Source organism: Macaca mulatta, chromosome 2, assembly GCF_049350105.2.
Source record: "Macaca mulatta isolate MMU2019108-1 chromosome 2, T2T-MMU8v2.0, whole genome shotgun sequence".
Lineage (NCBI taxonomy): Eukaryota > Metazoa > Chordata > Mammalia > Primates > Cercopithecidae > Macaca > Macaca mulatta.
Window position 1 is genome coordinate 24,655,287 of NC_133407.1, and position 27,239 is coordinate 24,682,525.

At 42.8% G+C, this 27,239-nt stretch overlaps 1 protein-coding gene and 1 long non-coding RNA gene across 4 annotated transcripts in view; one reads left to right on the forward strand and one right to left on the reverse strand.

Moving 5' to 3' along the window:
* The window catches only part of UBE2E1 (ubiquitin conjugating enzyme E2 E1), an 86,009-nt gene extending 61,407 nt beyond the window's left edge, over window positions 1–24,602 (reverse strand). Inside the window, exons 1-3 of one of the 3 annotated variants that reach the window (XM_028843645.2) lie at window positions 24,471–24,602; window positions 23,128–23,312; window positions 19,061–19,111 (exon numbers count right to left, since the gene is read on the reverse strand). In XM_028843645.2, coding sequence (XP_028699478.1) covers window positions 19,061–19,111; window positions 23,128–23,279 — 203 coding nt within the window. In that variant the 5' untranslated portion in view covers window positions 23,280–23,312; window positions 24,471–24,602. Of the gene's footprint in view, window positions 1–19,060; window positions 19,112–20,044; window positions 20,178–23,127; window positions 23,313–24,470 lie in introns of those variants that run through there. The other 2 variants (XM_015132279.3, XM_015132278.3) reach the window with 2 other exon arrangements.
* On the forward strand, window positions 3,564–9,075 carry LOC144339009 (uncharacterized). The gene is made up of 2 exons (XR_013413539.1): window positions 3,564–6,606; window positions 6,934–9,075. It is a non-coding gene; the product is annotated as an uncharacterized LOC144339009 (long non-coding RNA).
* Window positions 24,603–27,239: the final 2,637 nt, after the last annotated feature.

Below are 27,239 nucleotides of genomic sequence, written 5' to 3' on the forward strand. Positions count from 1 at the left end.
AAACTGCCCCTTCTGCAACTACCACCCTCCAGCTACAGCTTGTCGGAACCACTGGAGGGCTTTTATTTTTCACCCCAAATTTGCTAATCTCTCCTTCCATCCACCCTGTCTACTGAAAGTAAACCCCTGTTACTTATTGATGGGCATTTTCCCTCTTCCTTAGGTGTGCTGGGACAGGGACAAGCCTGGAAATCACCACACCAGAATGTTTGACAAATATAAGGAAAACACTGAAATCACATAAGGTTTAGATGAAATGGAATTATGATAAAAATTATAAACAAATTTACATCTTAGGTCATTAACGAACTTTCATATAATGTCTTGTTCAGTAGCTATGTAATGTTTATTTTATGTTGACAGCATCTATCACACTTTTGTATCTCCAGATGATCTAATTCAGTGTTATGCACACACAGACACACATAAATGCTCGGCTTGTAATTTGAGTCAAATAAAATTTTTCCTTTATTTTTGGAATATTTACCAGTGCTAGTTGAAGCAGTTGCTGGTAAAGGCACTGGAGTTGATACATATAGATAGAAGTTACTTTTGCAATAAAATATTAGAGTCACCATCAGAATAGAAGACTTGAAAAATTTTATTTGACTCAAAACAAAGTCTCACTCTGTTGCCAGGCTGAAGTGCAGTGGTGTAATCCTGGCTTACTGCAACCTCCGCCTCCCGGGTTCAAGCGATTCTCCTGCCTCAGCCTCCTGAGTAGCTGAGATTACAGGCACGAAGCCACCATGCCCAGCTAATTTTTGTGTTTATAGTAGAGACGGGGTTTCACCATGTTGGTCAGGATGGTCTCGATCTCTTGACCTTGTGATCCACCTGTCTTGGCCTCCCAAAGTGCTGGGATTACAGGTACGAGCCACCACGCCCAGCCTGAGTCAAATAAAATGTTTCAAGTCTTCTATTTTGATGGTGACTCTAAGGTTTTACTGCAAAAGTAACTTCTATCTATAGGCATCAACTCCAATGCCTTTACCAGCAATTGCTTCAACTAGCACTGGTAAATATTCAAACAATGATCCCATTTTCCCATAGATTTAAATATCTTACTTTTTAATCACTGTGTATACTGTGTATCTTCTCAGAAATTAAGCCTATATTTAAAATGTTATCAATATGACATTTACATACAATATAGAAATTCATCTTTTTACACAATGAAAGATTAAAACACACTGTATTCATTATTTCATTGCTTCAGCCTACATATTTCTGTGATTGATGGTAACATCTAAATGAATTAACTGGTAACATTTATACAACTACTACTAAATGCTGTACTTTATTTCAGTAAGCATTCATACTTTTTAGGCATCTGCTGGTGTTAAGTACAAGAAACAAAAATAATCATATTTTTAAAAAACTCAGTCTTGACAGAGTGACAAACACAAATGACCGTAACTGAATGTGATACATGTTTTAAAGAGGTATGTATTTACAGTGCCCTGGGACACAGATGGGAGCTGTGTGGAGTGAGTCATTTTTATCTGAGCTTTAAAAAATGAAAAGGAAAGAAGTTGGGAGAGAGAACTTCCTAGGGGGCATACTGAAAACAGCAAATTACAGAGAGAGGAAATAAGATGAGAATATAAAAGCTGGGATCAGGTTGTAAGGGATCTGAATACTACATAAAGATTTTGGGCACTTAAGTCTAAGGGCAGTTGGGACCTTAGATTTTTAAACAAAAGAATATAATAATTAAATCTACACTGGAGAACAAGTAGAGGTAGACGGCAATTCCAATGAAAAATATCAGCGGCAATGTTATAAAATAAGCCTCTTTTTAAATTTAAATACAGCTCTGCATATGAGTAAAATTTAACATCAACTACTCAAAGGAAGGTCCGTAATTCATAAAGCCACTATAAGAGGCAGTAGAGCATAATAGTTAGGCTTTGAAGGCTAGGGCCTAAATACCAGCTTCTCCACTTGAGAGCCTAGTGACCTTGGGCAAGGTACTTAAGTATTTTAAGGCTCTCTTTCCTCATTTATAAAATGAGAATAACAATCATATTGACATACTTAATAAAGTTAGCTGTTATTATTAAAGCTTTTATCCTATTTTTAAAATCTCCACAGCACAGTGTGAAGCAAAAAGAAACTAAGCTAAAATTTGTATAGTAAATCTGAAGAGCTGTCCAGAATATCATAAATCAGGCTTTCTACTGTTCCTTCATTATTTTGTATAAAGTGAAAGAACACCCAGAATACTGGATATATTCATGCATTCATATCATTTTAGAATTACCAAAATTCACCCCAAAGCCAAATACAAAATACAGGATTTGTGTGTGTGTATTGTGTTTTGTTTTTTATTATTTGGTGGTTTTTCCCTTTGGGCAAATAGCCATGTTTTGTCTGCACTGAAATTTTGTCCCTTTAAGAATTGTGAATAACTTTTTATAATGGATAAGTGAAAAAAAAATTCCTAGGGGCCCTTTTCTTAGCTGTTTATTAGCGGGGAGGGGGGAGTCATGAGAAACTGGTCCTTTAGCAAGACAAATGACCCTTCTGCAAGAAATCATGTAATTTCTTATCAGTGCAACCCAAAAACCTCCTGGCAACAGTTTAAGATATGCTAGAATTACATTTCATTTTATAAGTCATTTTTATAGCATATATATCAAAAAGGGATTTAGTACCTAACGTTTAAAATACATGTCCAAGAATGATTACACTGCTACTCCAATCTCTTCATTAGCTTTATTATCTGTGTTTAAACCTCCCCTTCAGAACAAATATTTCAGCTATCATAACAAAAAACTACGAAAAAATTACAACTCCACAAAAGTATCTACCAAATCAAGACAATTGGAAAGCATTCTCCCTCCATAGTCATATCACAGGTTTGGGGCTTCACACCGTAGAGATAAATCTTTTCAATATCACAGATAACCAAGTGAGGGCTGGGAGGAGTTCTGGCCAGCTGCCTCCCAGACTGCTGAGGTTCCCTGTTTCCAAGGTGCCCAACTCTCCTAGCTTCCCTGCTGTGTCATTTGCTGCTGTTGGTCTGAAGAAGGAGGAAGCCAAACTCTCGATGCTTCCCTATTGCCAGACTCAGGCTGTCTTCACTTCAGGTGAACAGCCAGGAACCAAAGCAAGTATGCTACAAAGACAACTAAGTTGTTTCTGTTAGCTTTAAATACTACGTACGCATTACAAACATTCACACTTCATCCAACCTTTATGGCAAGACCAGCTGAGTAATGCTGTACTTCCTTTCACTGGTTGAGACACCAATTTTTGGTAACATGTCTTCAGCTTTTGCAAAATGTCTAGATTTGTTAAAAACACAGATATCTAGATATAATAGAACTGTTACATAACGGTCAGTAAAACTGCATATAATGCCAAAAAAAGTTTTACATAGTATCTGCATAACCTCTATTTTTTTTTTTTTTTGAGGCGGGGTCTCACTCTGTCGCCCAGGCTGGAGTGCAGTGGCGCGATCTCGGCTCACTGCAAGCTCCGCCTCCCAGGCCATTCTCCTGCCTCAGCCTCCCAAGTAGCTGGGACTACAGGCGCCCGCCACCACGCCCAGCTAATTTTTTGTATTTTTAGTAGAGACGGGGTTTCACCGTGTTAGCCAGGATGGTCTCAATCTCCTGACCTCGTGATCCACCCGCCTCGGCCTCCCAAAGTGCTGGGATTACAGGCATGAGCCACCGCGCCCGGCCAACCTCTATTTTTTAGTATGATTTTTTCAAAACACTGAACAGAATCCTAATTTTTTTTTTAAATGAGGCTCTCACTATGTTGCCCAGGTTGGAGTGCAGTGGCTACTCACAGGTGCAATCACAGTACACACCACAGCTTCAAACTCCCAGCCTTGAGTGATCCTCCAGCCTCAGTCTCCTAACAGCTGGGAATATAGGCATGCCCGACTGCACCCGCCTTCTCTCTTTTCATGAGTAGGAAATTTCATGTGAGGTATTCTCCAAATACCTAGTATTTCACTCCTCCATTTAAAGCTCTCCCATGGCTTTCTACTGAAATTTGAATAAAATCTGACCCCTGCCTACCTCATTGCCTACCACTCTCATCCTCATTCACTATGTCCAGCCACACTGGCCTACCCTACTCAGCACCTTTCTATCTGCTGTCCTTCAGCCTAAAATGCCCTTCTCATGGTTGGGTCCTTGTCATCATTCAGGGTTATTTCCCCAATGTAGCACCAACCAATGTCCCAACCTGCCCAGTCACTCACTAAACCATTTTACTCTATTTTAATTTCTTGGTACTGTTTTCTGAAATTACTTTTGTACATTTGTTTCTTTTACTGTACCTCCCTCTACATGAACAAAACTTCCATGAGTGCAGAGACAGTCTCTTTTCTGCTGCTGTATCTTTAGTACCTGGCACAACAGTAAACGTCCAATAAATATTAGAACGAATGACTGAACATAGTGAGGAGCCACTGGTTGTAACTGCATCTTAAATCAAAGGGCCAAAAAGTGGAGTAAGCCAGGGCAGGCACAGACCAAAGCACTGCCAGTGTTGTCAATGATTTGTACTGCTCAGCCTAGGTCACAAGTAAACAGGCAGAGAAACACAGGTGGGGCAGGTTGGAGGCTGCCCTGCCCACCCCAGCTGAGTCACTGACAACCATGCCAGGTCTGAATACACTTGCAAAACTAGGAGTAAGATTTAACTGGAACAAACAAAAATCTCATTAGTATGGACAATCCTCATGATGCAAATGATGTGTGTGTAGTATGTTACACATTTTTAAAATTAATTCAAGAAATGTAAGTACTAATCCTACGAGGTTCAGCATATGACTTGTTGGGGAATTAGTCATACTTTCAAAGTTCAGTCCCATAATAACTGATACATACAGTCTGGGTACACAAAATCTTATCTCCTCCTTGAAAAGTCAAGTGTCACAAACTGTTTTCTGGCTTAAGTTAGCACTGTCCACAGAAATTTCTGAGAAAACTTCCCCGAACTGACTAACCGTTTTTTTCTTTTTCTTAAGGGAGCAGGAAGGGGAGGAAGCACACCAGAACGGGACGAAGTCAGAAATGCACAAGTAAACTGACAAGATTTCAACCAGAAAGGAAAATGCAAATTCAGCCTGCAGGATTGTTATTAGGTATACTGAGATCCAACATAGCATTTCTTTCTAGGCATATTCAGGTCAAAGGACAATGAGTAAATGCTATCATCCTCAAACCTAGTGCTCCTTGAGGGGCTTGAAGGGTATGAGAGGAGCTTCAGAACTGAAAGATGACTGCTTTTGGAGGGGGGCTTACATTCAGATAGAAAGTTCAAATCTTGGAAAGCAATAAAAATTGGACTATAACAAACCATTAACTAGAAAGATTTTAAGAGTGGCTCTGGAGAAATGAAAAGAGGAGAAAGTAAAACATAGTACCAGTCATCTGGAGACAGGATGCATAAAATTACTATCACTTTTTTCTCTGCTAAGTCATCAAAGAATGCCTTTCTTCACAAATTCGTTATCAATATACACCTCAGAAGAAACAGGACCCAGGGACAGAGAAGGGAGCATCCAGTCCTTCCTAGGTCCAAATCATAACAAATAAGTTTGGGCTTCAAGATCTTAACAAGTTTTTACTTTTTTACCAAAATCATGTGTCTTAACTTGCTACAACATATAATTTCTTCCCAATACAGGTACATGTAAACAGTTACAGTAAAATGTAGAAGGAGAAATCCTCACATCTACATAGAATCCAGTAGTGTGGATGCAGAGAATGGCAACAACTTCAAATTTCAGTTTTAACAAGAACTGTGTCCTCAATATATGATTTACTTTAGCAATGGTCCAAATCACTTGACAATGTTTACTTTGGATGTGAGAACATCTCAGAATACCAAGCTACAAAAAATAAATGTCTTTTCGGGGGTTACCAATCTCCCTGAAGGATGAAGTTAGGCATTCTGAGGACTTTCAGAGAGAGGGTTACTCAGAAAAAGGCCAAAGCAGGGTCATATACTAGCAAGTAGTATATGATGCTGCTAACTTTACTGCCAGTCTCTGCACACACATTACTATAATCACTTAACATACATTTGTTCTGAAATATTTACTTAGGTTAGAGGAAAGGTATCTTTCATGTTTACAAAAAATCCTCCTGGGTGCTTGTAATAAAACAAATGTTTTCTTTTAGGGTCTTTTTCTCTGCTAAGTCAACAATCTCCTTTTATTTAGGATAAATGTGTTGTAGCAAAGTCTGCTAAGAAATAAATTTTTATAACACCAATTCTAATAAATTACCTTAAAAATTGAGATGTACTCCCACAGAGGAGGAAAGGCTGTAAGTGGTAGTAGGAACAATTTAAATTACTTGTGCAGCAAAATTCCTATGTAGCCAAAACATCTGTGGTTCCACATATTATTTGTTGCTTTTCTCTGGCAGTAACCTAACGCTTTTGTGATTCCAACTAATTACTCTCTGAATTAGAAGAATGATTCATAATCCTAAAACTTTCTTAATTCTACCCTCAATTATCAAGTTAAGCAGGACCAAGAGTATTTGGCATAATCTGAAACAAATTATTAAGACACAGTCAGTGGACAATTAAAAAGATAATGCTTATATGATGCTTTAAGAGTTCTAGGTTATTCAGGCCGGGCGCGGTGGCTCAAGCCTGTAATCCCAGCACTTTGGGAGGCCGAGACGGGTGGATCACGAGGTCAGGAGATCGAGACCATCCTGGCTAACCTGGTGAAACCCCGTCTCTACTAAAAAATACAAAAAACTAGCCGGGCGAGGTGGCGGGCGCCTGTAGTCCCAGCTACTCGGGAGGCTGAGGCAGGAGAATGGCGTAAACCCGGGAGGCGGAGCTTGCAGTGAGCTGAGATCCGGCCACTGCACTCCAGCCCGGGTGACAAAGCGAGAGACTCCGTCTCAAAAAAAAAAAAAAAAAAAAAAAAAAGAGTTCTAGGTTATTCAATGTAAAGCATTAACATAACAGCCCATATTAAAAGGACGAGAAACAGGCTGGGCGCAGAGGCTCATGCCTGTAATCCCAGCACTTTGGGAGGCCAAGGCAGGTGGATCACAAGGTCAGGAGTTTGAGACCAGCCTGGCCAACATGGTGAAACCTCATCTCCACTAAAAATACAAAAATTAAGCGGGCATGGTGGCACATGCCTGTAACCCCAGCTACTCAGGAGGCTGAGACGGGAGAATCGCTAGAACCCAGGAGGCAGAGGTTACAGTGAGCCAAGGCACTACTGCACTCCAGCCTGGGCGACAGAGCAAGGCTTCGTCTGTGGAAGGGAGGCAGTGACGGCGGGGGTGGGGTGGCGGCGGGATGAAAAACATTAAATATGATGAATAACTTATGCTGTGTTAAAAGTATATACATATACCCAACTCATTCTAGTGCATTCTCCAGCTTGAACAGAATACAAAAGGTCAACGCAAATCAAAGCATGTAAAACATTTTTAAGGATGGCAGCAGCAATTTACTGATTTTCCAATTTATCCAGTAGTTTCAAACCAAGTCTTCTAAAAGAGATTCATCAAGATGTACTACATGAACCTGACACTATTTACTTGTAACATCCATGGTACAACGTTAACCTAAAGATTACAAAGGACTTGAATCTCGTAAAGTAGAAATTAACTTTTTTTGGTGAGGAAAGAGGGGAGATCAGAAAAAAAAATCCTTTGAGAATTCACTGAAAATGGCAGTAGGCCCTTTCCCCATCCTCCCCCCAAAATTATATATACCGTGTTAAGAAATTCTGCCCGAAAGCGTAGAAAGTAGATAATACCACATCACTTTTCTGGATAAATACAATGAAATATTTTAACTAGGAAGAGTAATACAAACAGATTTTCATTCTTGAATATCATTCCTCCTTTTCCATTGTCTCTCCTCTAAACAAGGTTTGACATGTGAAGGTCACCAACAAACCTGAGGTAAAATCCAGTGGTCACGTGCTGGTCTTCATCTTTTTCTACTGCACAGCACCATTTCCCACTTGATCACTCTACCTCAAAACTTTCTGCTCACTGCTTTCTAATACCACGCTCTCTTATTTTCCTTCTGTCTCCTTTGCTGGCTTTTCCTACTGTACACTTATAAATGCCAGATGCCTGAGTCTCCACCCTGGGCACTCTTCTCATGATGCCTTTCCTTTCTAAGAGAGATAAAGGCATTCCCAAGACACCTAAGAGCCTCTATTTAGTAAGGTCTCCTTTGCAAATGTGTATGTATCTCAAGTTCACAATATTCCTCAGAGCTCCAATTACCTATGTCTCACTTATTTTTGACACCTGCATTTGGATGCCTCATGGGAATAATTTCAAACCTATCAAGTCCAAAAAGGAGTCATTTCCACCCTGCCCTCATCTCCCCCGCCACCCACCACACGCACACCCTACAGCCCTACTCTAGGCCTAGGAGTCTACCTCTCAGCAAAACATCACCATCATCTAGCCAACTGCAAAAAAACACAGAAGCTTGGAGTCATTCTTGTTCCTGTCCCTCATCTGTCACATGCAATCCATCAACAGGTCCTTGTGTTCTACCGTATCTCCACTGCCACCACCTTAATCCTAGCCACCTGCACCAGCTAGCTTGAAACAGAGCAATACCCTCTTTTCTGGTTTCCCCTCCTCCGCTAGTGTCTTCCTTCCAGCTATTTTCCATGCAGCAGGGAGGGTGGGAAAAGCCTTTTAAAGCATTACTGAGAAAAATCCAAACTCTCTACTTACCACGGTTTACATAATCAGCACCACCTGACTTGTCCCTGCCTCAGGGCCTGTTTTTACCTTCCCTCTCTCCCAGATGTCTTGTACTTTTCACAAGGCCATTTCCTTTCCTATCTTTTAGGTCTTTGACTACATGTCTTCGTAAGCCTTCTCTAGGTAACCCTCATACCTTCCCCAATTATTCTCCATCACTGCACTCTGTCAATTTCTTTCCTACTAGTCATTACAAATTGTACTAATCCTTTTGCTTAGTTGCTGTTTGTATTGTCTACTAAAATTCAGGTTTCACAAGCCAGAGGCCAGGTCTGTTTTAGTCACCTACAGAACAATGCCTAGCACACAGCAGACACGCTAATGTTTTAAATGATTACAATCTGATCTACTCATGCTGCTGTCACATGTATAACAGTGCTTCATAATAATGCTGACTTTTTGAGCTGCATCACATCTGAAACTTTTCTCCAAGTAAGATCATCCCAAGTTACTCTACTTACTCTCATCTGTTTGAAAATGTGCCTCAGTGCCTTTTTCTGTAGAATTTACTAGAGGCCCATCCCACATCAATTTTCCATCAATCAATTTAAATAAATACAAATGGCCAATGTACTGGCAGTACGGATAATGATCATCATTTCAATGCTAATAGACCCTACTAAGACTTCCCCGTCGTATTACTATTTAAAATTTAATAATGACTCAAATCACTACAGACAAGTCAGACATGGCACCTGTGGCAAATCTGCCTTTGAATGCTATATAAGAGGGCTATGCATTCACTTTGTCATATTCGGGTGAGCATGTACTTTGGAAAGCAGACAGAATTCAGTTTTTAACTACTCTGTTAAAAGTATTAGTGAACAATACACTGCCCCAATGGTTTGCTGTCTGTCACTGTAGCAAAAACCCAGTGACAACTTAAGTATGTTCTGTATGTGAAAACCTTTGGCTTTGTAAGATTTCCTGAGTGGGATGGGACATCAACTTGGCCTTCCAAAGGTTGATCATCTATGTAATGTGGCATGGACTCTACAAAGCAATCCATAATCAGTGCATATATATTTCAAGAAAAGAGCCATTAGCATACAGCAGAGTTCCTGGATTACGGTTCTCAAGCAGAGGCTTTGATGAGCTTTTAGCCTATAAAGGAGGAGGTTTCCCAGAGGATTAGAAGCATATTCTGACACCAGTTACCAGGTCTTTTGTTTCACTTTAGAGCATGGCTGCATAAAAGAGGCTGAATAAGAATGGGCTTATTATGAAACTCAGTTTCACTTCACTGGTGACAGGGAATGTGTCAGATGTCTCAGGCGGGTGCCAACATCTCTAACATAACCAACTATCTGGAATAACTGTAGGACTTGGGGGACCATCTCTAGGAACTCAATGTATTTAGCAGCCCTAGACTCTTGCTCACTTGTTAGCAAATGGTAACTTTTTTTTTTTTTTTAATTTTTTTTGAGACGGAGTCTCGCTCTGTTGCCCAGGCTGGAGTGCAGAGCATATGGTAACTTTATAATAAGGTTACCATTTGTACCTCTGTAGGCTAAGAGTCCACGCCACATTACACAGATGATAAACCTTACATAAAGTCAAAACAAGCAATTCAAAGGTGTTATATTTTCTCCAATACATCTTTTCTCAATCGAGCCTGCAGTAGAGATCACGTCTTTTTTTTGCCACACTGACGTCCAGAGCTTATCTGTGATTGCAGGAAGGTCAAAATTGCTAAAACTGCTTGGGAGCCAACTCAGAAAGACTGCCAGCAATGGACAGCTGTAAAATGTGACAGCAATTTCCCCAGCAATTTCCATTATTTTCTGAAGAGGGTAATGAAGATGTTCTATTAAACCATCAGACCAAATTAGATTTTTGTGTTTTGTGTTTTAACAAATATGTATTGTTTATCTGCCCTTTCTTGGACACTGTAGGGATATAAAGACATAATAATCCCTGCTCTCAAGGAACTTCAAGTCTGCTGGGAAAGAACACAAACCAAGTAACACCAGAAAGATGCTGCTGCTTTTCAGTTCTATACAAGTACCTAGAGTGCTATTCAAGCACCAAAAATGCTTCCAGTCCTCTAGAAAATTCCAGGCTACCAGCCTTTCTAACTATACATTCTCCCACTTATGGCCTAAATTCTCTAGGGCCATCACTTTCTCTATAATTAGTTATAAAACATTACATCTGCCTCTCTAGCAATTTAATTAATTAATTAATTAATTAATTTTTTTGAGACTGAGTCTCGCTCAGTCGCCCAGGCTGGAGCACAGTGGCGCGATCTTGGCTTAACAGCAACCCCTGCCTCCCGGGTTCAAGCAATTCTTCTGCCTCAGCCTCCTGAGTAGCTGGGACTACAGGCACGTGCCACCGCGCCTGGCTGATTTTTTGTATTTTTAATAAAGATGGGGTTTCACCATGTTAGCCAGGATGGTCTCAGTCTCCCAACCTCGTGATCCCCCCCGCCTCTTCCTCCCCAAGTGCTGGGATTACAGGCGTGAGCCACGGTGCCCGGCCTCTAGCAATTTTTACTCTTTTCGTCTCTATATTTGCTTCTTCCTCTCAGCCTACAAAACATACACCGAAGTTCTTATACTTAGAGCCCCAAGAGAAAATCTCCTTGATCTCCCTCTAGGGACTTTTGCAACCTTGTGGCTTTCCTCCTATTCCTTTCTCCAAGTCCTCTTCATTTCCCATCCTCCATCCATAGACATCCCTCAGAGCACAATTCTTTCCTCCTCCAATCTCGGCAATCTTGTGCACTTTACCATCACTCAAACTTTCAAATCTAATGTGGACTACTAAAACCAGTTCCAGCCTCAGTTCCACTGTCAGGCCACCTCAGATTCAATGTGCGCAAAGCTAAACACACGGAAGACTCATAATGCCTACAGCTCACTTTCAAATGGCTCCACAAAATTAACATATAGAGATAAGAGAGAGACAGAGCAAACATGGTGAAATTTTGCTGAGGAATCAGGGTGAAGGGTGAAAGTTTGGTGTACCATTCTTTTAACTTTTCCTGTAGCTGTGAAAATGGTCAAACTAAAGCAGCTGGGAAAAACATGTAGGGTCAGAATCAAAGACAGAAATCATTGTCCTTGCCTTTTAGGAAGTTTATAATCTATTTAATTTGTCTAATCTAATCTAATCTAAAAGTTAGCCATGTAGATCTGGGAGTTCAATAACTGATTTAATAAAAAACTCAAATATATAATCAAACTGCAAATATTTACTGAAGACCTACTAAGTGGCAGCAACATGCTAAGCATTGTATGTGATCAACAAAGCAAATAACAAAACCTTTTCTTAACCCTGTGGACAGGGTCTATACATCTCTGCCTCCCTCAAGCCAGTTCATCCTCCTGCCTTATTTATTTCTGTTAATGCACCACCAACTTTCCCAACACCCAGAAGAACCTGACTCCTTTTCAAGTCCTCCATATCGAAATCAGTGGCTAAGTCCTATGGATTCTACTGTCTTCTACCTCTCCTTCCTCTCCACTTTGATGGCCACCACTTATACCCCAGACCATCTTGACCTTCCACCTGAACTACTGCAGCAATCTCCAAGTCTCTTGGTTCCTACTGAGCTCCACTCAATCCTTGCTCTGTCTCTACCCAGATAGCCAACTCTATCTGAATGACAGCCCCTACTCAAAAGGGTTTTAATGATTCTCCAGCATTTACAAAATAAAATTTAAAGCCTTAGCCTGACACTGAAGAACACAAGCTTTATCTATTACTACTTATTCTCCCATTAATGTTTCTTACTCTCCAGACACAGCTTTTACTCACTTCTGCCCAATAGTGTCCTTTTTCTGTCTTCCCTCTGCTGTCCTGGCTTACACTGTTTCCTCCATCAGGAATCTCTCTTATTCTTCCCCACCCCATTTCTCACCTCCTCCATGAAGCCTTCCCAGATCACTAAGTTCTCCAGCCACAATCCCTCAAACTCAAGTCAAAGTAATCTCTCACTCCTCTGAAACTTTATAACATGATATCTGCATTTTATTATTTGCCAAATAATATTTATATTTCCAAGTACCATTCAAAATCTGAGTGTGCATGTCTTATCATCCTGACTAGATTATGAACTCCTTGAAGGTAGTGCCTTTTCTTTTTTCTTTTATTTTTTGAGACAGGGTCTCACTCTGTCACCCAGGCCGGAGTGCAGTGGTGTGATCTCGGCTCACTGCAACCTCTGCCTCCAGGGCTCAAGTGATTCTCCCTCCTCAGCCTCGAGAGTAGCTGGGATTACGGGCGCGCATCACCACGCCCGGCTAATTTTTGTATTTTTGGGAGAGACGAGGTTTCACCACGTTGGCCAGGCTGGTCTCAAACTCCTGACCTCAGGTGATCCACCCACCTCGGCCTCCCAAAGTGCTGGGATTACAGGCGTGAGCCACCATGCCCAGCTTGTGCCTTTTCATTTGTAACAGGCCCTCAAAGTTTGTGACAGAAATTTAACATCAGTGTTCTTAACAAGAATGCCCAAAAACTGTGAGTGCTGCCTTCTAAGCTATAAGCATTTTTCTCAAAATACTGATTAATATTTTAACAGTGGTATAGCTGTTTATTGTGATAAAATATATATAACATGAAATTTGCCATTTAACCATTTCAAGTGTACAATTTAGTGTCATTAATTACATTCACAATATTGTGCAACCATCACCATTATTTCCAAAATTTTTACCACCTCAGAAAGAAACTCTGTATTCATTAAGAAATAACTCCCCTGGCCGGGCGCGGTGGCTCACGCCTGTAATCCCAGCACTTCGGGAGGCTGAGGCGGGCGGATCACAAGGTCAGGAAATCAAGACCACGGTGAAACTCCGTCTCTACTAAAAATACAAAAAATTAGCCGGGCGCGGTGGCAGGCGCCTGTAGTCCCAGCTACTCAGGAGGCTGAGGCGGGAGAATGGCGTGAACTTGGGAGACGGAGTTTGCAGTGAGCAGAGGTCGTGCCACTGCACTCCAGCCTGGGCGACAGAGTGAGACCCCGTCTTAAAAAAAAAGGGTTATACTAAGTGAAATAAACTAGACCCAAAAAGACAAATCGTGTATGATTCCAATTATATGAAATACCTAGAATAGGCAAACTCGTAAGGACAGACAGTAGATTAGAGGTTTTCAGGGACTGAGGGGGAGGGGAGAATGGGGAGTTATTTCTTTTTTTTTTTTTTTTTGAGACGGAGTCTTGCTCTGTCCCCCTGCCTGGAGTGCAGTGGCGCCATCTCGGCTCACTGCAAGCTCCGCCTCCCGGGATCACGCCATTCTCCTGCCTCAGCTTGCCGAGTAGCTGGGACTACAGGCGCCCGCCACCGCGCCCGGCTAATTTTTTGTATTTTTAGTAGAGACGGGGTTTCACCGTGGTCTCGATTTCCTGACCTCGTGATCCGCCCACCTCAGCCTCCCAAGGTGCTGGGATTACAGGCGTGAGCCACCGCGCCCGGCCAGGGGAGTTATTTCTTAACGAATACAGAGTTTCTTTTAAGAGACGGGCTTTCACCGTGTTCGCCAGGATGGTCTGGATCTCCTGACCTTGTGATCTGCCCGCCTCAGGCAGGCCACCTGAGGTGGCTTACAGGCGCAAGCCACCACACCCGGCCCACTTAGTATAACATTTTTAAGGTTCATCCATGTTGTATCCATGCATCAGAACTTCATTCCTTTTTATAAACGAATATTCCATTTTATGTATTAACCACATTTTGTTTACCCACTCATCTATTGACAGACACTTGGGTTTTTTCCACTTTTTGCCTACTATGAATAATGCTATGAATACTGACATACAAGTTTGAGCCTCTGTTTTTAATTATTCAGGGTACGTAGCTAGGCGTAAAATTACTGGGTCATACGGTAATTCTGTTTAGCTTTCTGAGGAATAACAATAGTATAGTTTTACAATCCAGATACAGTCTTTTGGTAAACACAACCACCACAAGACTTCCTACTCATCTGAAAGGCAATTCATTTCCAGATAGGTTTCTTTCCTCTCTAATAGGAAAGGACCCTAGTGTTGATCTAATTCCCAACAGCCTGACCCTAGTATGGGTGCTATTTTGATTGTGCTGAAACCCCAGTCTCCTGGTTGTCACAATTTTTCAACACTGCCTCTACATGCATAAAGGTATACACAGTGCAATGATGAAACTAAACATCATTCAGATGTCTAAGTCACACTTCTATCCTTAACGCATTTAGTAACATCAGATAAAGGAAAGATACTAAAAGGAAGAATACTTTTCAGCACATAAGATACAGGGTTTTGTCAAGGATGACTTCTGCTGAACCTATTTCTTATACCCAAACAACCATTTAAAACATGATGAACCTGGACAAGGTATGTAACACTCCACCGTTGCAAGAAAAGGATCTCTTTTTCATTCTGAACCATGATGAGCAGCCTGGGACTTCTGAACTGACATCTCATTACCATTACCACCAATTCAAGGAGGTAGTGGAATGTCACAAAAATACAATATAAATTCACAGAAACTAGGTGGAAGTATACAAAGTGCTAACTTGGAGCATCTGGGTGCAATGAGCAGGATCAGAAGAAGTCATCAGGACTATCTTTTGCTTTTTACTCCGCAAACCTCTGTATTTGAATTTTTCAAAAACATGTATTCTTGCATAATACAATGGCTTAAAACTATTTAAAATATAGGCAGTGTTAGAAAAAAAAAAAAAAGCTATCAAAAGAAGGCTAAATGGAAATTCTGTCACATACAGAAAAACTAGTATCAGGGCCAGTCACCACGGCTCATGCCTGTAATCCCAGCACTTTGGAAGGGCAAAGTGGGTGGACCACTTGAGGCCAGGAGTTTAAGATCAGCCTGGCCAACAGGTGAAACCCGGTCTCTACAAAAAATACAATGAATTAACCAAGCGTAGTGTCGAGCGCCTGTAGTTTCTGCTACTTGGGGGCCTGAGGCAGGAGGATAGCTTGAGCCCGTGCTTGAAGTGTTTAATGACTTTTCAGGCATTTTATCCTAAAATAGCACCCTATCTGAATTTTTAGGTTAAGTCACCACTGAGACATTTACTCATGATACAAATGTATTCATTAAATAAAATCTGAAGTTTAAAGGACTTAGGCAAACTATGCCATTTAGTTGTACACACATACTGTCTACAGACATTCATGTCTACAGGCTAGTTATAACCAGTGAATTTAGCAAAGTTTGAGCCCTGGGTTATAAATAACGGCTGCAAAACTGACTCTAGTGGCCCAGACTTCATCAGCTATCTAAAAGGCATAATTTTACAATCTAAGATCTGGCACACTTTAGGGAATCATTACAAAGTTAACATATTTTTTCCCCTAAAAGAATAGAGCCAAATGATACGGGAATAAAAGCCTAATTAAAATGAAGAGTTGGGAAACTATTTTGTGTGCGCGCACACACACACACACAAATAGTTCAGAGATACTAAATTAAGTTCAGAGATACTAAAATTAAGAATTTGATTTCTACGGCAACATAAAGCAGTTTGAAAATACTTACTTAAAATTACTTTCGACCGGGTCATTGAACACAATCTGTACTGTGTTCTAAAAAATATCCACCCAACATAATATACAACATTAAGAATTTAATTTTATGTTTTCACACATTATAATATATTGAGCAACTGCATTTCACATAAGTTTTGATGCTCAGTAACTTCAAATATTTTTGCCAAGTGCTAAAATTAGTGAACACAATCAGTGCACCTTCCTTCAAGAGGTGCAGTTCTTCTGATTTGCAATAATCAACTGTTTACTGAGAAGTTACTATGTGCCAAGTGCCATATTTTAATAACATGTTTAAAACTACATACTGAATGCTGACTGAAGAAAGGAAGTATAGCAAAGGGTAGAAATATAAGACAGACTAATGAAAACCAATTATGTAACCCATTCAAATCTCATGCTTTCATGCTGAGGGTAATTTTAAACATGTATGCACTTAATATATTGCTTAATTCATAGATTTTCATTGGATGCTGACTTCAAAAAGTATCACCAAGGCCCGGCGTGGTGGCTCACGCCTGTAATCCCAGCACTCTGGGAGGCAGAGGCAGGTGGATGACAAGGTCGGGAGTTCAAGACCAGCCTGGCCAATATGGTGAAACCCCCGTCTCTACCCAAAATACAAAAACTAGCTGGGCATGGTGGCACATGCCTGTAATCCTAGCTACTCAGGAGGCTGAGGCAGGAGAATTGCTTGAACCGGGACCCGGGAGGTGGAGGTTGCAGTGAGCTGAGATCACGCCACTGCACTCCAGCCTGGGCTACAGAGTGAGACTCCGTCTCAAAAAGAAAAAAAAAAATAAAATAAATAAATAATCTATCTTTATCTCCAATAAAGTACATTAAAATATTAAATAATTAAATCCCAAAAGGTAACAGCACAAAACGTAAAACCAAACTCATTTAAGAGAGCTAAATACTGGGACTACTATATAACATTAAGACAGCACCATTAGTAAGCCAACCAAAAGTAAAAATTTTAATTCACATTACTCAAACGGCCCCAATGGAAAATAAAGTCATCTTTATTGTTAAAAGACAATGTCATAGACATTCTCTTGCAAAATGAAGATGCCTCGTATTTTCTCTGAAATCAGAGATTTTTCTAAAAATTTAGTATTTTGAGCTTTGTCTCCCTAACACCAATCACCCAACGGGCACCCAGTTTGGAGCATCCCCTGACCACAGGTAATGCCCAAACATTTCACTTAAAGAGGTAATTGGGAGGGTTTCCCAAAGATAAAAAAGTTCCACGTGCCTCAGGAGCATAAATCTCTCACACATAAACTCAGTTAAAATGATGTGAAACTTAAGTGTACTTATGCTGTTTTTTAAAATGATTAATCCCATGAAAATCTTCAAATGGTTTATAATTTTAGATTTGATTGTGCTTATTCAGAAGAAAGCCATTATATGTTTTAATCAATGTTATCAATAACACACATATAAGAGACCACAATACCGCGGGAGCAATAACTAGACTGCACAGATCTACCTTGGGGAATGTACACGGATTCCACACAAACAACCAAGGGAAGCTACAGGCTTCCATTTGAACCACCACCATCAAAACAACGAGTTAGGCCTAAGTCTTATTGTTTCTCCACTTCTCAACCATCTTGAGAGATTATTGGCCATGAAAGAATTCCCCAGAATGATTAAGTGCTTCAATTATAAACTATAGTTTAAGACCATATCAAACTCAAAACGACTTTCCTTACAAAACAGGACAAAGTTTCACCGAAAAGCATCCCACACCTAATCACCATTAAGAACGAATGTAACCAAAATGGCAATAGTTTTATATTTAACCCACTAATTTTTTTACAAAGTTCACTGTTAATAAACAAAATATTTCATTTAGCTTTTCAACCTATTCCCACACACTCATCTTAAAAATTGTGTACAGCCACTGAATACTTTGTTGTCAGTAACTTCTACTCCTACCAATAAGTTTAGAGTATTTCTGAAATCTCACATTCCTTTCCAACGCCGATCCTGAGAACTAGGTTAAATGTTATACTTAATTTTTAAAGTATGGGAGTTATAGGACCTCCATTAAATGAATGGCTCTACTCTAATACATAGTTGTAAGTCACCCCTCACTTCACTGTTGATCTAGTAAAGTCATCAAGTCTTCCAGCTTGACTCAACAGTAGCAAAATGGCTTCTCTAAATAAAGTTGCAATCAACAAACCCTTAGAAAGCTGGTTTCAATTTGTTTTGAAACTGAAACACACGTATGTACATAGTCTGAATAAAGCAAGTGAAAAAAACACCCCCATGAAAGAGTTTAAACTCACAATATAAAAGAAAACCTTTATCAAAGCTAGAAATTGTTTCCTGAATTGCTCTGTCAAAAGTCTAATAAAAAATCTATATGCTACGGAGTGTTTGAAGATCCAGTGTTTAACTCTACGTTCTCTTAGCTTAGCACAGATTGAGTAAGAGATTACTATAGCAAAGCAGTTTTCCAAACCAAAATGTCCTTCACATCTAAAAGGTTTTGCATCATCCTTAATGGCATACCAAAGACCCATGATTAGGCAAGGATACACCTTTAAATTTACTTTAGTTTTGTTTCATATATGTAAAACTCCATTCCAAATAAATCCATTACTTCTCCTCAACAGTACTGAGCTTGTCAGAGGCTCATCAAAACATTATACTCAGATTAATAAATTTCAGCTGTTACGTGATGTGAGTGCCATAACAAGCATTAGCCAAAGAATAAAAGAAAAAGTATATAATAAAAAGAAAAACCCAAGACAATGGTTATAAGAATTTAAAAATGAAAAAAATCTGAAAAGCAACTCACCTGCAGTTAGGTGGAGGATCTAAAGTGATGTCCGCCAGCTCCTTCTGAATTCTGGAGTGGGGGAAATGAGAAAGACAAACACAAGAAACATTAAGGCGTGGAAGCCTCCCACCTGTAACGTGCAGGTCTGCAGAGAAACCTAAGCGCGATCACTGGATTCTACTGGGCAAAGAGGAAACTACACATCAAGAGCTTCAGGTCCCTAGTTTAGGAAAAAACTTTTCACGGAGGCAGTGAGGCGGCCTGGACTCATCTACGAAGTTTGACTTCCAACCTTGCCTCGCAAACCAGGGCAGTTCTATTCCTCGGTGTTTTCTATTTAGGACCTAATTTTAAAGTTTCTCACTTGCGGACCGGTTTCCTCAGTCCCTCCCCTGCACCTCCTCTCCCCAGGCCGGAGAGATCACAGCCATCGGTCCGTGGGAAGGACGCCAGCCTCCAGCCTTCCTTGCCCCTTGGGGCCCTTTCACCCCTCAGATGCCCCCATGCCCACCCCGGCAGGGCGCCCCCCACAGGTCAAAGGTCCGAAGCCTCGCCCGACACCAGACCCGCCCGGAGTCCTCAGTGACGACGCCAACATGGCCGCTCCCCACGAGGCCCCTCGGGCCCGAGTGACCTGCCAGCCGTCGCGGGGTGCCCGGGAGGCCCAGACTGCAGGTCGCTCCCTAGCGGTGGGCTGCCACCGCCCGGCCACCCCGCCCCCACCCCGCGCGCGCCCCCGACGGCTCGCGCCTCGCCGGTGAAGTTGCGGGCGGGGGAGGGGAACAGGGTGCCCGCACGGGGGCTGTTCCATGCCGCCCCAGCTCACCTCTCCCAGCGCCCAGAACCTCGGCCCGAGGCCGCGCGCGAAAGCAGGGCGCAAACACCCCCGCCTGCCCCTCGGGCACCACCGACCCCCAGTGGCCGGCCCGCGGCCGCACAGGTGCACCGGACCCTGCCTCCGCCCCGCACGCTCGCCCGGACTCTCGGCCCACCTCCCCGGACCTGCTTTTCCCAGGGCGTCCTCTAACTTCCCGGGGTCTGCCCACTTCCTTTTCCATGGTCCGCTCTCTAGCTCACACTGGGCACAGACCGGGGACCTGCAGTTTTCTCCCTCCGCAGCAACCCTCGACTTTACAAAGGGCCCCATCCCCCACTCGTAGGCCGAAGCCACCAGGCAGTTCACACCAAGCCCTGGCCTTTGTCTTTTGCTTACCTAGGCACTTAGAGCATCAATTAATACGACAAAGTTTGGGGACTCTAAGCTTCTTCACCTTCTAAACGGTGCCTAATTTTATAACCTTTCCTCCTCCTATCATATAAAGCTCAGTGGGGCTATGTTACAACTTAAAAATCTCACCGAGGCAGCACTGTAGTTAAAAAAAATTTAAACACACACACATACACAGAGCAATCGAATTCACAAAGGATGCGTTTCCCTTTCCAAAGGTTTTCTGCGGGTAGGAGGACGGGCTAGCTATATGTAATGAGGAATAGGTTTTAAGGACGACGACTGGGGGAGGTTCTATAAACCTTCCTACTGGAGGACATTTCCTGTCCCTACAAATCTGTCAGCTTTAGAAAGGGGTTTGTTTACAATCTCAATTGACACGTATTTGTGTCCTGCTAAATTCTACTGCTACCAAAAAGCGCTTCATTTCTGAGACATTCATACTCCTGCTGTTTGACTCATGACTGTACATTAGACTCAAAGTTTGGAACATTGGTTTCCTGATTCTTTACCTGCATCTTTTCGAATAACTGTATTTTAAGACCTTCACACGTAGGCAAGAATTTCCTCCCCGGAGCACAACGCATATAAAAATACATATTGACTTGTCTTTCTTGCCAACCCAACTCCCACTATAAAATAGTCACGAAAAAGGTAGTTGTTTCTTTAATACCTAAGAAGTGTTAATACCAAAAAGCTTTATCAACTTCATCTTGACAGACAGCATTTGCAATTCCAAAAAACTGGCAAGAGATTTGCAGGACTAACTCATACCTATTTCCAGAGAGTCATTCTTGTTCAGACCACTTGCAATGGGGGGCTTTCCTCTACCCACGATTTAGAAACCACTTTCCAACATGCAGTTAGCAGCCTGTTAGTCTGCCAATTCAGGCTTCTTTTTCACTCCTTCTCCTGGTGAATGTGCCCCTTCCAATTCTATGGGCAACACCTACCTTTCAAATCAATATACTTCACAGAACAGCCTCTATAGGGTCCCACTAACATCAATTTTCCCCATTCTCTTTCCTGGATACACTGTCCCTCTCCTTTTTTTTTTTTTTTTTTTTTTTTTTACCTTTTGCTATTAACCTTAGGTCTGCTTTAACACTAATAGCTACTCTTTCAGCAAGATTATCAAGGAGCTAAATTCATTGCAAAAACAAAACAAAAGCACTGATGTTAATTTATAGGTAAAATTACTATTTGTAGCTTCCCACCTTTCATTTTTCTACACCTACCATCTCTTTTCCAGAACTTCCAGATAAATTTTTAACTTGTTTAAAATAAAAGGACAAAGTATGTCTAGTGAAAAAAATCCCCCTCTCTGTAATTCACTCACAATAAAAGCAGAGTATTTTCTAGTTGATAACTGGGTCTTTACCCCCAAATATATTCATGTACACCAGGGATATCCAGCAAAATATAAAAATGCAAATTACCAAAAGCAAGTATCCCGGCTTGAGCACGTGAGGCCAAAAAGTGAATGAGGATCAAAGAGCCTAGAGGATTGAGGTGGGGGGCAGTGTTAAGGAAGGGCCTGTCCCAAGTGGGCAGAGTAGATGCCAGGTTCCAGGAAAACCGCACAGGGCTAATCAGTGAGGGTCAGTTAGGCCTCCTGAGAAGCTGTACAATCAAACCAAACCTATAAAAATGAGAACAATCTTGCAGAGGCACCTTGCCACTTAAGACCTCCACACTATTTTTAAAAAGTCACTCATTCATCAGCTCATGGTTAGGTCACCAAAACACTGCCAAGTTTTCAAATTACAAGTCAGGCAAAATGACAGAACAAACTCTCAAACCCTGACTTTCAGGCTCACTACTCAGTGGAGAGATCTAAAGTCTCATGTTCCACTTTATTTTAAAAATTTTTAAGACGGGTATCCCTATCTAACCCATCATTTGGACTTCTTACTATCTTCCTGGTTTGCCACCTTTTTAACAACTGCCTAACTCTGATAGCAGAAGGATTTATGAAAGGGTGTCTCAGGGCTCCTAGGAATCCACTAAAGATTATTTTAAGGGTCATGGCGATCAGAGGATATTACTGAAGGATGGCAGGAGTAACAAGTAGCTACCTCCAGAGCCTTAAGAGGAAAAGAATAAAGAAAAAGAGAGACTGCTTAAATTGAAAAAATAAAGCAACGTAACATTTTCACAGCATGAGGACAGCAAATAGCATGAAAAAAAGACAAGTTTCCCTGAAATTTGGTAAACTGAAGTTTTTAAAGAGAACAAAAGAGAACCACAAAAATAACCTAGAATAACTATTTTATAATCACTTACTGATTCATTCATTTGCCTCAACTCTCAGAAAAATCTCTTTAAATTCCACCATAAAACACGTCTTCACCTACTCAATTTTGTACCTGCTAATACGAGTTTTATTCCTTATGCAATTTGTGAAGAAAGCTCTATTTAGAAAAGATCATCCATGCAACAGGTGAGGAGAAGGTAAAATGGTCACAGAATTCATTTTGATGCAGTTGTCTGGGCTGGTATTAGTAATTAAGAAATGGGATGATGGCCTTGGGGAAGGTCACAGATCGACCATTAGTAGGACAAGAAATCTGAAATCAGATTTGGGGGTCACTAATAAAAGTAATGAAGATTCTTACAAACTTCAGCAAGAAATGCGAGAGGCAAGCCACAATAGCTGCATGTGAGCAATGATTAAAAAAAAAACAGAAGCAGCAATAGAGAAAATAATTAGGGCTTCCAAGGCCCTTCTTTCATTTTTAAGAACACATAAACCATGAGGAGCGTTTAAGCTATCCTCATTGGGAGGCAGACCAAATGCAGCAAGAGGCAGTTCGGAAAATAGGAAGCCTATGGAAAAAAAAAAAGAGTACGGTACCTCTTGGCGCTGGTGGAGAGGAGTTTCGAGTTTTTGCTCATGCTGACTTTACTCTCCTTCTTCTTGGGGGTGTTTGTTTCTTTCTCGGTTTGCTGGTTGGAAGACGAAGATGAGGAGGAGCTGGTGCTGGCCCTCGAATCGTCATCCGACATAGCGAACCCCCCACCCCACCCCGCAAACAGCCCCTGCAGGGGGAGGGAAACAAAACAGAAACACACAAACCATGCAGCCAGTGTAAATAAGGAACTCGGGTGCTGTCAGGAGGGCATTGACCAGGGGCGCACGCGGCCGCCCACCGCCCTCCACTCGCTTTTCAAAGTCTGCAGGCCCATTAAGGCTTTTGCAAATCGGACGCGGCTTGTTTATTTTTGGCCCCAAGTGGGGAACGCTGTGGGAAAACGGTCTGGAGCTAGGAGAGCGGCCCCTCCCTCGCCCCCCCCGGGGCTCTCCGCTGGGCAGGGAGGGAGTAGCCCGGGAGGCGAAGGAGGGCAGGGCGGGGGCGCGGGGCGCCACGGCGGGGCAGGGAGGGAAGGTCCCGGCAGCCGGCCGGCCTCGGGGCTGTTTTTGTCCGCTTTCCGGGGGTCGTGGGGTGGGGGGCCGGTGGCCCGGGTGAGAGACTGTGGGGCCACGAGAGGAGTTTGGCGAGGTCGGGAAGAGAGGAGGGGCGGGAAGGAGTAAGAGAGGAAGCCGAAACAGGGGGACGGAGGCGGGGAGCGGGTGCCCGGGTGGGGGAAGGGAGAGGCCGGCGGGGGGCACGGGCGACAAGGCCCGAGGCCCCCCCGCGCCGCGCCCCGACGCCCCTCCCGGCCTGCCTGCCTCTGGGCCGCCCCGCTCACGGCTGCGCGGCCGGGAGGGGGTCCGGAGCACACGCCCGATCGCCACTCCTGGAGGGGGATAGGGGCTGCGGCGGGGAGTGGGGGGGGGGGGTCGGCCTCCGCAGCGAAGAAATAACAATGAGCCCTTCCGCCCCGGAGGGGTTAATCCCCGTGAGCCCCCGCCCCTGGGGAAAACGGGGCTCCCCCAACTCCCCCCCACCCCCGCTCCCGGCCCCCTCGGTGGCCAGTGGGGGGCTCTTGGGGCAGCGCTGACAGTTCGAGCCACAATGACCCCCGCCCCCGATGCGGGCGGCCCCCGCACCCCAAGCGGCCCGGGGTCCCTGCCCATCCCCCGCGGGCGGGCCCCGGACCCCTGGGGCTCCCCAGCCCCTCTCCGCTCCCCCCTCCAGCCCCGTGCCCGGCGGCCCGGCGGCCCCGGCGGCGCGAGTCGGGGGAGGCGGCGAGGGGTGTCCCCGAGGCCCGGCGGCGCGGCCGGGGGGCGGCGGGCCGCTGGGGGGATCCCCGTACCTCTCTTTGTGTCTGGCTCCTCCGTGCCGCCGCGGCGGCTGCTGCTGCGGCTGCGGCTGGGCCTGGCCACTCGTGTCTCTCTCGCTGGGAGAGAAGCGGAAGTGCAGCAACAGCAACTATTAAACAGGCAATGGCTTCCCCCAGCCACACACGCTCGCACACACACCACTCCTCCGCCGCCGCCGCCTCCTCCTCCTCCTCCTCCTCCTCGCCCTCACCCCTCCCCCACCCGGCCCGGTCCCACCCACCCTCGCTCCCCTCCCCCTGCAACACCTCCTGGGGGTGCGCGAGGAAGACCCAGGAGACCCCAGGAAACCGTGCCCCCCCCACACCCCCACCCCAGCGCCTCCTCCGGACGCCCGGGAAGGGGGCGAGGGGTGTGAATTTTCTCTTAAGTGGTTTGGGAACCTGGATTCTGGGCGGGAGAGGGGAAGCCAATGGAGATGGGGTCGCTGGGAGTGATTGGAACTGGATGGAATAGGGGGGTCACGAGAGAAAGTTCTTTCCAGTGAGGGCTTTTGGAAAGGAGAGGGGTAGGGAGGTGGCAAATTGGTGGAAAAGATGGTAATCTGGTGGTGGCAAAGACTTTAGAGAATGCAGCGGGAACTCCACCTAAAAAGCGATTAAAGAGAATAAAAAAATCACACAACAGGGGTTTTCTTTGGACTGACACTTGCTTCTCCTTCTAGCAATTTACCTGCTAGGAGCAGAGGTCAGTTTAGGCACGCCTGTGAGAAAATCCCAAACCAGGAATTTTCTGCTCAGGTCACGCGAGGCACGTGCAGTTTTACAATGTTAGATTCTTCCAGTCACTTTTTATAGAAAGTGATGTGGTTTTATAAGAGTGATACAAAGGTTTTGGTGACAGGTAAAACCAACGTGTAACGGGGCTTGCGAATGTGAGAAATCACTGGGTATAAGCTATATACTACTGAATTAGACTGGATTTAGAATTTTTGGTGTCATTTTACATTAGATACAAGGTTTGGTTTTTGGAAATTGGATGGAAAGTTCTGGGGATCGCAGTGCTTTCGTTAGCTACATATAAATGCTATTCAAATAATATTTTTGAAATGATCAGCAGTTCTTCTGAATTGTTCCTTATGTAGCATTTTTGCCAAATTTGTTTTTTTAATATTAATCTGTCAAATTACGATTTAGTTTCTCACATATTTGTCATTTCAGTTGAAGGGAACTGAAGAGATGTGTGCCATTCAGATACACCAGTGCCACACATACAAGGTCTTGTACATTAAGGAGACAGCCTCAGATTTCCATAGCTCGCTCTAAATTATCTCATTCAAACTGCCATCATTTTCCGCGCAACAGTGGCTTCAGTTACTACAGGACAACACAAGATATATGCCCATGGCATATCCAGTAACCAGGAAAACAAGCATTCTCACGACCCAGCCGAACTGCTTCTTACCATCAACCTGAAACTCCAGCTTTATCAAGACTCATAAAGTAATTGTGCATGCTTCTTGCTCAATCCCTACCAGGAAACCTGTATCTGCCAGGAGTTGTCACAGAATAAGAAGTTCAAAAGCTGGGCGATATCTTCAGGGTCATAATTTCAGCCTCCTGCTTCCAGACAGAACTATTTCTCCACCACTGAAATGCATATAGATTTTGAAAAAGTCTCCAGACATAACCTTTCTTAAGTGTTTGGTTGCAGGAGTCGTGGTAGAGTATATAAAAATGATGACGTCTCTGCTGTGTATTTGAAACATTTTTTAAACTTCTGAAAAACCGATTGTATTTTTGTTCTGATGAAAAGGTGTAAATTCAGGAGAAAACAATAAGCAGATGAAATAAACTCAGGATGAAGAAAATAATCTAAAAATAGTTATTAAAATTGAAATTTCCTCCTATGAAAATTTGGATTTCTGATACTTAAAAATATATATCCACATGATGAATACAACCAGTAAAGTCATGTGTTATAAAGACAAGAACTAGCAGAGATCACAGGAAAATAAAAGGCTTGATTTGCTGAAGTGATCAAGACAGTAGCTGAATTTTTTCTTTAATATTGGTTTGCATAAATTGAATACCAGCTATAATAATAATTCTTTTGAAACAGAACATGATATTGATATTTTGTGTTGCGTTACTGATGCTTGGGTTGGACTGATTCCTTGTGAAAGAAATCATGAAATCTAACGGCTCCTCCTATATGGAAAAGTGGTTTCCCAACCACCTGTATGGAAGGTTTCTGGCCCTCTTTTGTGTACCATTCCCTCTAATCTCCAATACCAGCTAGCTTAGTTTAGTGCTTTATGGTTTTGGCATGACCTGATGAGAGGGAATAAAAACTTTAAAATGTTTAGAAAAGAATCCAGTCCTCTCAGAAGACTAATCTTTATGTCAAATTATTTTTAAGACCTGTATACAGCTGTCTTAGAGGAAAAAAATTCATACACAACTTTCTATCTCTCCTTGTTATTAACTACAAGGCCTAGAAAGCTAAATTGACCTCCCTGAGCCACAGTTCCCTCATCCATAAAAGGCAGGAATACCTGTGCTCTACTGACTGGCAGGGTCAAATGTGTATCTGTAAATAAGGTGATTTATTAGCTGTTATGCAAAGTAAATTATTAATAATTCCACTCGAGTGGAATTTTCTTAGGACATGGATTTGGGGTTTTTTTGTTGTTGTTGTTGCTTTTATGTTTGTTTGTTTTTTTTTGTCACCAGGGTAGAAAAGAAGACATGGGATTTTTATAACCTAAAATTGGTGAAAATATAAGAAACCTTCCAGAAGAA